Raw genomic sequence first — 17,141 nt, forward strand, 5'->3', positions numbered from 1 at the left:
GAACCCATCTAAGTAGCCTGAGAATTTGGTTTAGCTGATATCTCAGATGTTTGAGAGGATAACAATAGTTCTTGTCTAACTATTAAATTCTGCTCTAGCAGCTAGAATTGCTGCAGGAAATTGAATTTATCTCCACTGATTGGAATTGATTTTTTTCCCTCTTAAGCAGGGATCTTAATTATTCAGTATTCTGGCCTCTTGTCTTCTGAGCCTATGGGGTTTAGAAGACATCTCAATGAAATAGCAATGTTTGGTTATTTATAGCCTGATGTATGCTTAGCATAAATTGAATAAATGTGTTGTGAAGTATAATTCTATGTGAATCTCTTTGGGCATATTTCGCTGTCATTTGCGCTCTTCAGTTCTCTTGCGAGGCAAAGTTACAGAAACAATTCACTATAGAAACAAAGTCACTTCACCCTCTTTTACATAATGTTTTAAATCATAGATGTTTCTTTTTAACTAATTTCAAAAGCTGTGCCTCTGCAGTAAACATTAAACCCATCATGATTTGATGCCTGAGTGCCAGTGGGATTCTGAATGCCACTTCCCATGAGAGAGTACATTAACAACACCTCTGCAGGCAGTCTCCCTTCTCTAATAGCAACATTCTTAAAATAATCGCTCTGTACCTACTAAGACTTTACTCATCCTAATAATGTTTGCCTTCAGAAGGATACACTGTGTGTTTCAGTTACGTGTGCTTTTAGAAAACTGATGAAAGGAATATGTGAAAATGTCCACTTGGGCTGTTCCAAACTAATAAAACTTCAAAGCAGTGCTTACAAAAATTGAATCAAAAAATGCAAAATTGCCCGCCGAAATCATAAGGAATGACTTTTAAATAATTTATTTCCTTTATCTTCCTCTGTACCCTTGTTCTGTGACCCAAGCATTGATGGCTGCATTTGGGAACTACAAGGAGGGATTTATTCTAACATCTCTTGTATCGTTAGCCTTGTTAAAAATAACAAGAGAGAGCATATGCTGCTCCTGTTAAAGGGGCTGAACCGTGTCTGCCGTGAACAGTATTCAGCAGTCCCTGGAGAAATTTAGGACTCAGCCAGAATCCCTTCTGAGTCTCCTGTTGCAACATAGTCCATCAGCCACTTTCACAAATAGACACTAGTGCCTTTTAAGCACAATCCAGGCTTTACTTTGAATTTGAAATGAACAGTGCATCTTTTTTTCTTCCTGAAAATCATGATATTTTTTCAAGATTTATTTTTCACTATAGAGTAGCAAGATACATAAAAATGATAAGCAGAAAAAAAAAATCCAGATGTAAAACAGGGGCATGAACTGTTACATCAACTCTAAGATGACAACTCAGCTATGTGATATGATACACCTCCACTTCATCTGTTAGCAAAGCAGTTTGTCTGAGTGAGTTTTTCTCTGCAGCCACACCAGGATAATGAATATGTCTTTATTCTCAGGAAACAATATTCAGGCTGGATACTCAGAACTTGGAGTCGGGCAGGTTGAAATGTCCTTTCGATCCTCAGCAGCCATTTGCATCAGTGATGGCAGGTAAGAAATCATCAGAGCAGTTACTGGGGTCAGAGGCTCAGCAGATGTCACCAGCAGAGCTGCTCTGACACCGCTTATGCTTCTGATGCTGGTTTGTGCTCTGGGACCTGGGGGAACCCTTCAGTCTGCTGACACCAAAAGTTGGAAACACATCAACAAAAGCAGAGAAACCTGAGTGACTGTGAAGTCTCTGCCAGCTGAGCAGGGTTTCATCCTCACCCAGTCATTTCTCCTTTAACAACAAAAAAAGACAAACCAACACATGGACAGACAAAGTTTCAAGTGCTTCTAGGGCTCTTTCTGCAATTATCAATATGTTCTGTCCTTTGAAGTCTGCTGACATCTGCTATTTCCATAAATACATTTTTGAGGCTTCTATTTACTTGAGTAGCCACTTCTGAAGCTGGAAGCCTAGGAACAAGATAGCGCAATCTGCATGCTGCATGCATCGCAGCACTGTGTGGTCTGACATTTGGTACCAAGGAATGTCAGCTTGACCTCCGGATTTCAAACCACTATAGGAGCCACTTTTGTCATGGTTTGGTTCATAGCTTTGGACAATTTTCATTTAACTTGTCCATCAAGCCTATGAATACAAGATAAGAGTGAAGCACCATGACGTTTTCATTTACAACCAAAGAGCAGTGGTGACAATGCTTTGAAGTATTGGTCACTGTGTTATAAAAAGAATATGACTAATGTTCAGTCTTTCTTCTCTGATAATAAGATAGATGATTTGCGATTCTGACCCAACAGATGGGGCAGGACTTCCTTTATTAAAAACAATAGATTAAAGTCAGTGCTTATTCTTTTCAGGGACGCCTAGTACTACTTAATGACTGTGAAGTCTATTTTTAAAATGGAATTCTAGAAACTTTATTCTTTTTTTTTTTTTTGTCTTAATGAAGTATAGCTCTGTGATTTATTATAGTGTTGGCTAATTCCAGTAGCAGACTAGTGCATTGACTTTTCTACTGAGTCTTGGGAGATGAAGAAGCTGCTGTGCTTTGCTAAAACATAATCTTCAGTATGTAAGAATTTTCAGGCTAGATAAAACTGGTAATTGGGTTGTTTGAGCATCCCTTCCTGCACTATGCCTGGTATCAAGTGCTTCACTATACTGTACAAGGAGCATTGTAAAGAGTTACAGGCCTGACGAGAGAATGTGTTCTTGACCTATCTTTGGATGATTGCTTTATTTCCTAAAGTGCTAGGAGAGCAGTGTAACTCATGGATAAGATACTGCACTGGGACTCAGGGGAGCTCAGTTCCCATCTCTGTACTGGCAAGAGGAATAGCCTTCATAGTGTTTCTCTGCACCTGCTTTTATTTATCTGCAAAATAGCAATAAATATTACTTGCATCCTTCAGAAAGCATTTGTAATCAGGTATAAATATGAGCTTAATATTGCCCTATATTTCCATTCCTGTAAATGGTTAATTGCAAGTGTTTTCATTCTTTGTAGAAATATCTAATCTGTCTTTGAATTCTACACAGCATTTTAGCCCAAGTAAAATACAACACTATATTATATACCATTGGAAAACCCAGGCTTTCTAACTGAAAAATCACCTGTTTGTCATCCATCTTCTGTTACAAATTAGTGCTCACCAAAACCATTCTGGAAATAACTGAAACATGGGCTGGGAGGTATCAAAAGCCATGAGAAGTGCTGAAAGCGCCTTGTCAGCAGAGCCTGGGCAAGGATGGGCATTTTCTGTTAGTCCTTTGGATTTATCGATCACTGAGTGCCTGTCAGTTAGCAAACACCAATTACTCTGCCCATTCTTCATTATGACAAATACTGTTCTGAACGCACTATTGTTCCTTTACAAAGGCGACATGCTGTCTGAAAGATGTGCTTTCCAGTACTGTCATGGAAATAATACATAAGTAAGAGTAATAATGAAGCAAAAAGAAAGCTGACGGATCTTTTTTTGTGGGTCAGTGGTTGTGGTTTTTTGCTTAGTTTTGTTTTCTTTTTGTCTTATTTTTTAAGCATGTTTACATCTTTTGCAAATGAAACCACACAATATTTATGATTTATGTTGAATGGTATTTATTCGGAGTTCACTCTTAACCAAGGGGTTCTCACTGAAATATCTTGCAAAATGTTTCCACTCAGAACATTGGAAAACCTGGAAAAGTATTTTTATGTATCATGCAGCATTTTATATGATTATTATTTATGAATATGAACCTTCTTTATTTTTTCAAACTGAAGAAATTTCTTATTGCAAGCCAATAAGAAACAAAGCTCTCCTACCTGATAAAGCTATCTTGTTATTTTTACAGAAAAAGAAAAAAAAAGAGAATTGTTGTAAAATGCACAATACAGTTAATTTCACAACAATACCATTTCTTTGCTTCTTTTTAGAAAAATACTGAGATTCAAAGGAAAGCAGAAAATATTGTGCAATTCCTACATTTGTGTAGTTTTACAGTCCCAAAAAAGATGTCAGAAAAATAAATAGTTACTGCAGTTGTAGCAAACGCCCTGCGCAGTATTATAAATACCGTTTCTTTGTGAGACCGTTTCTGGCTGTCTTATTCAAGCAAAATGTCTCATTTATTTTAGTGGAACAACTCACTGTGTTAAAATGATCACAATTTGGGTCTGTAGCCATATTCCTACCATTAACATGCTACATAGTTGAGAAGAATTCCCCTAGTGCCTAAATTCCTCTTTGTGAATGAAGTGTTGGGCAGAGGTCCCTACTCCAGGAAATTGCCAAGCCATGAAGTTCCTATAGTGGAGCATCCATCAAATTCCCAGTTCAAGCCCAGGAGCAGCCAAGCCACATGTGGTGGGACAAGGCTAGGACAAAGGCTAACTTGAATCGATAGATGGTTGTGTCTGCATTACAGCCTGCAAGCTCATGGTCAGTGCCACTGAGCAGGATGCTTGGTTTAGGTATGCCATTATGTCTTTAGCTGTGTCCTTATTAGGACCTGGAAGGATTTGCTTTGCTAGTTGCCTAGAAGATCTGAAAATTGGACATGGACTCCTTAATTTCTCAAGGATACAATTACAAATGCTACGTCCATTTAAATGTAAGAAATTTCGTGAAACCACAAATCCCAATAAAGTAACAAACAGACTTCAAAGTATTAAATTAGTTCATAGGCAAATTAGACACAGGTGTTGTTCACCCAACAAAATACAAAGTTTTAATTTGTTTACTTTATGTATGTGGAAACCTCATCGCTTTTTCATTTGCAGATGAGTATCTTTATGCTGGAACAGCTTCTGATTTCCTTGGCAAAGACACTGCTCTAACACGTTCCCTGGGTCCTTCTCACGACCACCATTACATCAGAACTGACATTTCTGAACATTACTGGCTTACTGGTAAGATCCCAAACATATGCTGTTGTCATTTGCATTGTCCCTGCTTCTCTGAAGTTAATAGCCCCTTTCTTAAATAAATATATGCCCAGTAAGTATAAATATAGATATTGTATCATGGTATCTTTGGATTATGTAGGCTTTTTTGGAGAAAGCTCAGTGGAACAAAAATGTACTTGAGAAAAGTCAGAGGTGAAAATGCTAATTAAGGAAAGAGGAGGAAAGTAGGACCTAATAGTTCTTTCCGTCTTTAACCTATACATCTATATATAGTCCTGTAATTGGAATACTATCATGACTAAAATGCTTTTATTTCCAGTTTTGTTGGAATAATTTTTTTAAACTTTTTTTCCGATCATTTGTTCAAAACTGTTCCCTAAAGTATGTTGAAATGACAGACTGAAAGTTCAGTGTTTTTAGGTAGATTTATTTTATTTTATTTTATTTTATTTTTTCCTTTTTAGAAGGGAAAAATACTCTTTGTTGCTGTGAGGGTCATTTTAAAACCACTATGGGCACCCTAAAATAGCTTCCCAAATAAAACACTGCTTTTCCTTGCCCGTTAAAAACATTCTGAGCTAGTAAACCCTCTAAAAAACTGGCTGCATTTACACCCAGCCAGTCTCAAACCACACACAGAGTAACATGGAAAACTTCGCTCACAGGCTAACCCTGCTCAATTAAAGCATCCCCCTTTTAGCTGTCAGCTGTCTTTAAAGATGTGGCAACACTGGCCTTGTTTCAGGCTGCCTGTGTAACTATGGATGCATTGTAAATCCAGGCCTGCTGACCACAGGGTTAAGTTGTCTTCCCAGCAGACAACTTCTGAAAGACATAATTTTGCCTTTTAACTCTTTGAGACCTCAACAAGAGGAAATGTTCTTCTTATTATTTCTCTACTTCTATTCCTCCACCTAAGTTCTTGCCCTATATTTCTGTCTAGTTGTGGCTCCATAACCGCCAGATTCCTCCTGGGGGATGAGGAGTAGCAGAAAAGCCACTTCAAGTCATTTTACCTGTCCAAATAGATGTAGTCCTGTGGACTGATAAAAGATCTCACACTTGACTCTGCTAACTTTACCTACTTTCATCTCCTGTGCTCTTCAAGTATATGGCTTAATATCTCTCTTGTCCCACCTCTCTTTTCTCCTCCCTCTCGTTTCTAAATGTCCCATAGACCAGAACTGATATGTGTGCAGTATGGGTGAGCCAGCATGAGTCCATCCAGGAGGCAGTTGTTTCTAATAATTATATCTAACATCTGATTTTATCACTGGCTGCTTTCTGGTATTTAGTATGGAAAGGCAGTTAGAGTAGCTGCTTTCCTAAGGGATGTTATGATATCCCAGAAATAAAGATTTATTGGGAAGTGCTCATAAGGAGCATCTGGTGTTATCATTAGTACAGATCCACCTCGATGAGCATTACAGCAGAATGAAAGAGGGCTCAGTTCCCAGCCCAAAAGAACTTATAGTTTAAATATCCAGTTCCAAGCATTTCTTCATGCTATTGTTTCTTCACGAGCAGTTTGAGACCAGGGAACAGTACAAGAACACGGGATAAACTAAAGGACTGAGAACTATTTGTGTTTTAGTTTGGAGGCTGAGGTGAAGGTATGACTTTCTGATAGACTGATTTTTCATTTCATGTTTCAGAGAAGAGGAAAATCCAAGAGGGTGTACCACTTAGTGAGCAGTTAAGGCAAGCTAGTAACAACAAACAAGGAGAAGGCTAAGATATTCAACAACTTCTTTGCCTCAGCCTTCACTAGTGACTGCTCTACACAGAGCCCTTGTGTGGATAGTTCAGAAGGTGGGATCTAGGGGCATGATGCTTCTCACATTGTAAGTGAAGATCAGGTTTGTGACCTCCTGAGGAACCTGAACATCCATAAATCAATGGGTCCTAATTAGATACATTCCAGAATCCAGAGGGAATTGGCTGATCTAGTTGCCAAGCCACTCTTGATGATATTTGAAAAGTCGTGGCAGTCAGGTGAGGCCCCTGGTGATTGGATAAAAGGTAGTATAGAACCCATTTTTGAGAAGGGTAGAAAGGATGACTGAGGGAACTACCACAGACTCACCTCTGTGTTAGGGAAAATTATGAAGGAGATCCTCCTGGAAGCTATGCTAAGGCACATGAAAGAGAGGGAGATGTAATGTGGGATAATCAGTGTTCTTCACCAAGGGAAGGTTCTGCCTGACCATCCCTGTTGTTTTTTGTGATAGAGTAACTGCATCAGTGGAGAAGGAAAGCGCTACTGGACTTCAGTAAGGCCTTTAACGTGGTCCCTCATAACATCCTTCTCTCCAAATTGAACATATCTGAATCTGATAGGTGGATTGTATGACGGATGAGGAACTGGTTGCAAGATCATAACCAGAGAGTGATGGTCAATGAGTCAATGTCTTGATGGAGATCTGTGACAAGTGATGTCCTTCGGGAGCCAGTACTGAGACCAGTGCTCTTTAACATCTTCATCAGTGACACTGACAATGCAATTGAGTGTGCCCTCAGCAAATTTGTGGGAGGCACCAAGCTGTGCCCAAGAGACAGGATGCCATTCAAAGAGACCTAGACAGGCTCGCATGAACCGCATGAGGTTCAATAAATCCAAGTGCATGGTCTTGTGCCTGGGTCATGGCAACACCTGCTATCTGTACAAGCTGGGGGATGTAAGAGTGGAACACAGCCCTGCTGAAAAGGACATTGAGGACAACAAGCTGGACATGAGCCAGCAATGTGCCCTCACAGTCCGGAAAGCCAACTGTATCCTGGGCTGCATCAAAAGAAGCGTGGCCAGCAGGGCGAGGGAGGTGATCCTGCTCCTCTGCTCTGTGCTGGTGAGGCCTCACCTGGAGTACTGCGTCCAGATGGGGAGTCCTCAGTCAGGAGAGATGTGGACTTGTTGAAGTGCATCCAGAAGAGGGTCACAAAAATGATCCCAGGGATGGAAAACCTCTCCTGTGAGGACAGGCTGAGAGAGCTGGGGCTGTTCAGCCTGGAGAGGAGAAAACCCCAGGTGAGGCCTGATAGAGGCCTTTCAGTATCTAAAGGGAGGCTATAAGAAGGAAGGGGATAAACTCTTTAGCAGGGTCCACTGTGATAAGACAAGGGGAAATTCTTTCAAAATAAAAGGAGAGAGAGACTTACATTGACATAAGGAAAAAGTATTTTACAGTAATGGTGGTAAGATACTGAAATAGGTTGCCTGGAGATGTGGTGGATTCTGTGTCCTTGGAGACGTTCAAGGTCAGGCTGGATCAGACTCTGAGCAACCTGATCTAGCTGTGGATGTCCCCATTCATTGAAGCGGAGTTGGACTAGATGACTTTTAAAGGTACTTTCAACTGAAAAGATTCAATGATTCATTCTGTTTTCACTTAAAGTGCTTGTATCTGTGACAGTTTTTTAAGGAGTGTAATATATTTTTATATCTAGGCTTGAAAAACAGCTTCATTGTATTAGATTGTAATGTCAAAATTATCCTGTGCTGAAGACCCCATATATTCTTCAGGTGTAAGCTGTTTCCAGCCATATAAAATCTACAACCACCCTCTGTCTAAAACTTATACACAAACCATGCAGTGTTGTACTACAAGGCATGGCTATAAATTGGATGCTTTTAATATTTTAAAATGGTCTTATTTGGAGAAAATGTTGAGTGCAATACTAAATGATGGGATCAATTCTGCAGTAAGCCATAGGGCAGCCAATGCACTGCTAGTTTATTGTGTAGCATTACCAATTTCATACGCTTTTTGCTTTCAGCTGGTATTGGTGTAAAGAAAATATTTACTTGATTTTAGTTTTAAAACCTTCACCTCATCTAAATCCCTTTTTCCCTAAAAGTACCACCCATTGACCAAACATATGTTAGACCTCCAGGAAAAGTTGTACATACTTGAGTAATTGTACCATTATAAATAAATTATTTCTAGGCATGACTCGTGTTTTACTTAGGATAAGGATAAAATTTGTAAGTTGTTTTTTTTTTCCTTTTTTTTTTTTTTTTTTTTTTCCAGTGAGCTGTGGAAGTTTTGCTATAATGCACCTTAATTTTTTAAAAGTTTTGTCTTTATTCCATTTCTGGAAACAAGATTATTCTTTTCTGGAGGAAAGGAGGAAAAGACAAAGCACAAGGGAAAAATGTACAGGATACCTCCCAGTTCCTTGCAGGGCATCTCTATCTTAACTAATTAAGACATGTCTTAATCTCAATGACTGAATAGCCTCTCTACAAAGGAGAAAGGGAGGAAGGCAGCTAATCTTTCCCATGACTCACGCTTATGCAGCTCATACTCCTGCTCACAGTGGCGCTGAAGGATGCTGCCTCTGCTCAGATTTCATCATGCAGGGCTGGAGAATCTGTTGGCTGGAGCAGCCTGTCCCAGATCCGGGGCACTGGGTGAGATGTGTGGGACTGGAGTCCTGCTCTGGAAGGCAAAGCCACCCACTGGAACTGCATGCAAACATCCAGCTGCACATTCCTCTCTCCTTGATAGGAAGCTAAAGTCATAGTTAGGATGAGTGTTCCTCTGCCTGCGTTAATCTTTTTGGGTTTTGGGGGGAAATTTGTTTGTTTGTTTGCTTGATTATTATTATTATTATTAATTTTATTTCAACTAAATCAACTTTATCAGGGATGGATACTTGCAGACAGTGACTTCTTTATGTCCTGAGTGCTTTGGTTGGGATTCAGCTCACTGGATTTTACACAGGCAAAAGCTAGCATCCCATCTGAGCTCAGCCATTTCCGTTCTCTGCCTGCAATTTACAGACAGAGGTGACATTCACTCCACCTATTGTAGGAATCTGTCCTAAAATAAGATTCTTTATTACCACTTTCCTCCTTTTCCCTTTCTGTCCTTCCCTGAGAGAGGAGCTGGATAAGTTTAGGTTAAAAGTTTGGCTTATAGAGGGTTAAAGGAAAATGAGGTGAGCACTGTCCTTTGTGTCTTCTAATGCCCTGTACTTCTGGCAGTCCAGCTGCAAAGAGCTGCTGCAGAAAGTCTCCAACTGTTCTAAGTATCTTTTCCCATTCTTTATGTTCTGGGATTTGCTGCTCATTTGCTGTCCTCTCTTTCCAGACCTAAGGAATCTTCTCTGGAGGTATTATTAAAGCGTTGTCTAAAACTATTGCTAATGTTAGAAAGGTGAAATAGCAGGTGGATATCTCAAAGCAAATGGAACCAGCCCTGGGGAACAGCCATAAAGGACCAGGTGTAGCAGCTATTCCCACTAGGCAATAGGAGCATGTTTAAAGGGCATGAATAGCACCTGAATTTATGGTAGCTTCTTTATAAGAGTTCCTGATGCCTTTAATCCCCTCTTTGGTTACATACTGTCTAGTCATGAAATTAATATTCAGGAAAACTGTCTATTGAAGTAATTAAAGAGAGACAGTGGTGTATACAGGAAAACAAATCCTGATTTAAAATGATCATCATATAATTTGTTTCCCATGCAAAGAATCCAAAAACTTAATTCACAATTGATTTAAACTTGCTTGTCTGTGTTATATGGACAGATTACAAGAGATGAGACAAAGATGTCAATTGCAGAACGTAATGTGCTTTTCAGTTCATGATCTCTTTTATTAAATTGTTTTCAATCTCTTTCTCTTCATATCTTTTACAGTATATTTTTGTTTGGATTTTACTTTCAACATCAGTGTTCTCCATTGTGATTTAAAATCATTAAATATTTGTGTTCCTTTAATTTGTTAGAGATTCTTCTAAATCTGTTCCAGGAATTGGTATTGAGACATTTGTTTTTGCATTTGGCGTGCCAAGTAAAGCAGTGAACATTTTTTTTTTTTTCCTTAAGAAACATATATACAGGGTTTTGTTCCATGAATGAAGATTAAAAACAACAACAACAACAACAACAAAAAAGCTATGTGAAATTCAAAGAACTGCTATAGTAGTATTTCACAGGTTTTTATATTAAATGGTTATTTAAACTAACTGCATAGTTTAGAAACCTTATTGAAAGTGTATTTATGTATTTTTTCATACTTAGAGATCTAATCTTCAAAGTAGCTTTAAAGACCCCAAGGAGTAATTGAATATTTGCTTTAGGCTCATTTTGAAATCCTCACTTAAATTTATAGGGCCTGATGCCTCCATCATCTCATTTTTCTGCTGGCGCCATTCTATATTGTCAGAATGGTTTAAAATGGAAGCAGCACTGTGGCTGTTCTGACCCATAAATTTACTCTTCTATCATGAAGGTACATATTCAACACTTAAACACATCACGTTTTGTCGCAAATCTTTGCAGACTTTTGAATCAGTGACCCTATTTTTGTTCTGTGTGTACCATAATGTATATTGTGTAAACTCCTTAAAGCTAATATGAAGTGGTAATAATTAGAAAAAAGGTAAAAGCACAAAAAAAACACAATAAAAGCTGATAATAGTACTCCCCACAAATCACCAATGTGTTCTGTTTGCTCTATCATCTTATGCAATCCTCCTTACTGCTTTCTACTGCAGCCTTCCTACTTATAAGGGATTTTACATTATTGCCAAAAGAATGTATTTTGGAGTCAAGGGTCTCTTTGTACTGTATTTGCATAGCCACTTCTATTTAAAGAAAAACATAATTGATCCAAGGGCCCTCAAAAGAGCTCATATATTGTAGCACGCTAGGGAATGTCTTAAAAGTTATTTCCCCAACTATTGGCATGACTTAAATAAACCACACAGTGTAGTTGCCTGCTCTGCTGTAGTCTATGGGCCTATGGAATTTGTTTAATTTCTGATTTTAGTGAAGAATAAGAAGCTAAAAAAAAAAAAAAAAAAAAAAAAAAAAAAAGCAGTGAGCAAGGACTGGAGGTCACAAATGAGAGCTAAGTAAGACAGTGAAGAATATGGGTGAAAGTCTAGGCCCAATAATCACACAGTCACACCTATGAGATGCAGGCAGAAATAGCCAGTCTCACTTTGGTTGAGATTAGAAGTAATATAACTGCCTAGCATTCCTTGCAAACAGTGGATTTAAATGGCCCAAACAGAATATCACAGAATCACAAGATGACTGACGTTGGCAGAGACCTCTTGGTCCATGTGATCCAATCCCTGCTAAAGCAGGGATACCCAGATCGGGGTGCCCAGGGCCACATCCAGGCAGCTTTTGGAGATCTCCAAGAAGAGTCCACTGCCTCCCCCAGCAACCCTTTCCCAAGTTGTGATAGCCTTTGTGTGTTGATGCAAAACAAGGAGTTATCTCCTTAAGACTGATCAGTCAGTTGTGGAGTTTTCTGTGTTATTCTGGGAATCCCAGCAAGGTACTGTGTTGAATTTTGTAGATGTAGTCAGTAAGAGTGTTTAAAAACAGATATGTGGGAAATTTTTAAATTTGGAAATCCTTTGTTTATATTTGAGTTTTTCATCCTGTGGTCAATCAGAGTTCATTGAATCATTTGCAAGCTATTTCTAGTAAACAGTTCTGTATTTCTGTATTCATAACTGCTTCAATGTTTAATGAAATTAACTGAAACTACCATGCAGTTTGGGAAAAAACACTTAACTTGATGTTGATGACAAGAGCATTAAGGCAGATTTTTGCTGTCATTGCACTGAAAGTCATCTTATTTTCAAAGAGGGAGCAACGGTCGATGCTACATATTTATGTAAGTAGTAGTAAACAATATACACAAAAATATCAGACCAAGAGTGAATACTTCATGATCCATACTGATTTTCTCTCAGAGTTAGTGGCAAACTTGCCACCATGTGTCTATATGAGGATGTTTTTTATTTCAATGGAAAGTGCAGCATAAATGTAGATACTGAAGAATTTTACTATGAAGACTTTTCATCACATTTTTTAAATCCTTTCTTTTTGGGAAATTCCAGGAGCAAAATTCATTGCAACTTTTCCCATCCCGGACACCTATAATCCAGATGATGACAAAATCTACTTCTTTTTCCGAGAAATATCACAAGATAGTAGCACCTCTGACAAGACAATTCTTTCTCGAGTTGGGAGAGTTTGTAAGGTGAGAACTTTGTCTTTTATTCTTTATAAAATAATGTTCATTATTAAGAAAAGAGTTGTGTTTGAGCCATCCTGGCTGCGTGTATTTTAGAAAAGCTACTATGTTTGTAAATGAAAACCCTGTGTCTAAATGATAGTGTATTGACCTTCGGACGTGCAAGTGACCTGCTTTGTTTCATAAGCTTTCAATAAGGATTGACTTGTTGACATGTACACAATGCTAAGGTATTTGGACTTTTGTGAAAAGTGCTCAGTGAATGAAGAAGAATACAAACCCATCCCTTCAACATAGATCAGTACAGCACATTACTGAGAGCTGAGATCATTCATCTGTTTCTGAGCATTCCTGATAATCAGTTGGGGTGGGACTGGCTAAAAAAATACAGTTCCTGAGCTATATCCACACCCACCTGGAGGTTTCCTGCCCTGTGAAGAAGTGTGGTCTTTGACCTGTTTACCAGCAGGGTCTAGGAACTGGCTCTGGTGCAGTGTAAAAAGACTTGTTTGGTTGGTGCCCAGTCTCCTTTAAAAGACAGCTCTCTTCATTTTCCCTTTTCTTGTGTTGGTTTTGCTCCAGAGAGATTTCTGCCCCTATGGTACACAAAATGCTGATTTTCATTATGAGCTTCATTCATTTTGAAGGACCACCTCTGTCAAAGGCAGAAGCCTCTTCACATTGTAATGAGAAGATGAACCAGTTCCTGTCATAGGAAGAGAGTCAGTAAATAGTTTGTGGTTTAACAGGCTGCTGGTTTTCCTAATGTCTTCTTCCCATTATAGTGAAACGGTCTATTGACTTCTGTGACAGACATACTGTCTACCCTCTCCTTTATCCCATATTCCTGTAGGAAGACATGCAGTCAGGGTAGATATTTCCATCCTGTCCTTAAATCTCAGTGAACCAGGTACCCAGGAATCACTGGCAAAAGTCAGGAAAATGAGACTTAAACTTTTTCTTTGTATTATTAAATATAAGCTTTGAGCAAATGTTTCTCATGTAATGAGCTAGATTTTTACAACACCATCGTAGTAATCACATAAGCAGGTACATTTATGTGATATTTTGTTCAGTTGTCCTCATTTACTTGCATTTTCTGAGCAAAATGATTCTACTGGCTGTGAAAATGACCTTTCCAAAGAGAAGCTTGAAAGCTAATAAATAAACAGAAGAGTTTGTGATTTGCAGTAGGATACATCTGAGAGAAAGGCATCCAGAAAGCTAATGGACACACACTTAAAACAGAAAGCAGACACGTGTGCACGAATATGTAAATCTATGGCTGTTCTGCAGACCAGCAAACTCCTGTCAATCGAAATTTCAGTGACCAGAGCCACTTCACACTTCCGTCCTTGACCTATAGTGTTAAGAAAACAAAAATACTCATTCATAAATCAGTTCTCTAGTAGGGTGTTAGGCAGACGAAATAATGGATAATCTTTAGTTGGATATTTCACTGCAGTGTGATTAATGGCAGAATAGAAATGCAAACACATATGATTTGCTGCTAGACATGGCATTTGCTGATAATGAGGGAGCACTTAATCCATTAAGAAAAATTAGTAGACAACAACTTTCAAGAGAAGGCACATGGGAGACTGTATTAAACAAAGGTATGTTAGTTAAAGTTCTGCATCCTTTACCTAGAGAAAAAGCAGATATGATATCATAATAAAAGCAAAAGTATTGTAAGGAAATCCTAATGACACTGTGTAGTCATAAACTGAATTTATAGAGTGGTCATGTTGAGTAGAAATAAATTGTCTTGAATTTTATTTTTAATAGTCAAGACAAAATAATAGAAACTGGTAAGTAAGGTTATTTATTATTATTAATGCCCTATTTACATTGTCTATTTATTGAGTACTTCCTTGTGGATGAAGAATTCTACTGAAAATTTAGACACCTGCATTTTTATACATTTCCCTTGATTACTTTGCAAATAATACAAATTATTATAGTGCAAATAAAGTTTTAAATTTAATATAAATTAAAATATGCAACTAAACTGCTTGCAGACTGAGATTTTTTTTAATCTGTGGTCTGCTGTGACACCTCTGCTATTCTTAATTCTCTCAAGTAGAAATTGATGTATTTGATTACAATGACAGATGACAATTTCTATTGCCATGTCTCATTAATGTGACCTGTGCTGCAAAATGTTAAACCTTCTTTTCCTAGCAAGCATAGAATAACAGTGAAGGGTAGAAAACCAGCAACTTTTAAAATAATTGGCGTAGTGTAATCCCAATTTCTTTCTACCAGAGCTCAATTGCTTTCTACCTCATCATGCCTTAGGGCTCCTGTACATTTATGCCAGAGTTACAAGCTGAAATTAGAATAAACTTTGCTTTTAATAAGGAGGTTGGTCAGTGCAGCCTATTCTTTGGCTAATTTTCAGTGACTCAACAATATGGTCTCTCACTGATCGTCCCCCTTAGGGAAAATCTTCTTTGGAAAGCAGTCCCTTTTCCCAGCTACTTAGAATCTCAGAAGATTTCAGCACTTTCACTGAGAGCTCTTTGTCCAGAGTCCCACAGCTGTCACTTGTCCTGTTCATAAGACCACGCTTATACTTACTGTCTCAAAACATGTTGTAATAACACAGCTACTGTAGCACTAAATAGTACTAGCTTAGATTTATGTCATCTGTGTTCTATGCATTACCAGGGGATATCATTATGAACTGGGAGGCAATACTTTCAACAGTGATGTTAAGAGCCAGTTGTGTAATTTATCATAGCAAATGGCATTTCTATTTTTGTTTTGATGGAAATGGAAAATGTATAACTGACTTATCTATAACCTGTTACTGCTTATAGCAAGTTCCTTCTTGCTTCTTATAGCAGGTTCCTTCTTATATCAAGTGTTATGTATTGGGATATTTTCTTTCTTTTCAAGCAAGGTCAAAAGTGAAGAAAGAGAATGACTACTAAAAGTTTGCCAGTGGTGTGCATCTGCTTTTTGATACATAAGCAGATACACAGGTACATATAACATACATTATCCCAAACAGCTTCTTAAGAGCATGAGCCCATCAATTTCCATTGCTAGAATCATGGTTGTGAGCTGTTACATCTACATTGTCTTGATGCCCATACTGCTGAACAAGTTTGCATAAGCTAAAGACATGTCACAGTCATTGCATGCACTGAGACAGCTTTTGAAAACAGAATGCAGCATCTATGCACTGTGTCCTTCACTGTCAAACAACATCAGCTATTTAGTATACGTGTCTACCACAAAATGATGACAGTATTGTAATTATATTTAAGGGCAACGTCATATATGCATAAAAAGAGATTATTGGATTTTTGTTTGTTTTTTTCTTTATGACATAAATTTTTTTCATAGTTGAAACCTCATTCTATTGGAATGGAGTGGAATATTAGCCAAAAGCAGTAGTCTCTCTGCTACAGTGTGAGAATCCTGTTTATTATTACAGCTCTGTGTTTGCTGAGCTACAATCTTATCTTTAACAGTTTTGGTGATGTATTGAAAAAGTTGCTGCATACAGTCTCAGAGTCTGATTTCCAAGAGACCTCAACTGCCAAGAAATCAGCCCGCAGCCCCTGATGTGTTCCCATGTTTCTCAAAGCATTCAGCATCCAGAAGCGTCCTTTGTTCTAGTGGGAACAAATGAGTTCTTTGTCTTTTTTTTCCCCCTTCATTCCATCCTCTCATACGCCAAACTGTACCTGGGGATGAGAATATAGCAATTAGGCACAGCCCTCTTGGTTAAACTGTGTTTTCTAAAGGCACTGGAATGTAATCATTTTAAGCACTCCTGAGTCGAGAGTGCAGGACACACCCTGCATTCCACCTTAGAGTAATGTGATTTATTTCCAAAGCCATGAACACGAGCAGAGTTCAAGGCCACGACCTTGCCTCTTGTCTGGTGCTTGAAGGCAATTTGTATTCCTGGAGTGGCAGCAGGGAGTTATTCTGCCACATGTCTGAATGCAGGGTCTCCGGTGGTCTATGCTGTGGGACTGCTGGTGTGTAAAAGTAGGGCGGTGTTTTTCTTGTCCTGGAAATAGTCTAGCCATGCCTTTGCTGTGACTGGAGGTAACTGGCTCATTAACATTCTTTGTATTTCTATATCGTGTAATGCATCACTGTGCAGATAATTGATCTCTCTCCAAAAAGCATTTGAGTTGTCCGCATAGTGTAACGCTTTACTGTTCAGTAATATTAGCTTGGGTACCGGAAGCGAAATAGCCATGTTAACATGTTCTCAGCAGGGCTAA

At 38.5% G+C, this 17,141-nt stretch overlaps 1 protein-coding gene across 2 annotated transcripts in view; it reads left to right on the forward strand.

Moving 5' to 3' along the window:
* SEMA3D (semaphorin 3D) overlaps positions 1-17,141 on the forward strand; it is a 142,498-nt gene that overhangs the window by 76,301 nt on the left and 49,056 nt on the right. For both annotated transcript variants that reach the window (XM_010715211.4, XM_010715144.4), the window contains exons 6-8: positions 1,440-1,533; positions 4,758-4,886; positions 12,752-12,894. In XM_010715211.4, coding sequence (XP_010713513.1) covers positions 1,440-1,533; positions 4,758-4,886; positions 12,752-12,894 — 366 coding nt within the window. The remainder of the gene's footprint in view (positions 1-1,439; positions 1,534-4,757; positions 4,887-12,751; positions 12,895-17,141) is intronic.

Source organism: Meleagris gallopavo, chromosome 1, assembly GCF_905368555.1.
Source record: "Meleagris gallopavo chromosome 1, MGAL_WU_HG_1.1, whole genome shotgun sequence".
Lineage (NCBI taxonomy): Eukaryota > Metazoa > Chordata > Aves > Galliformes > Phasianidae > Meleagris > Meleagris gallopavo.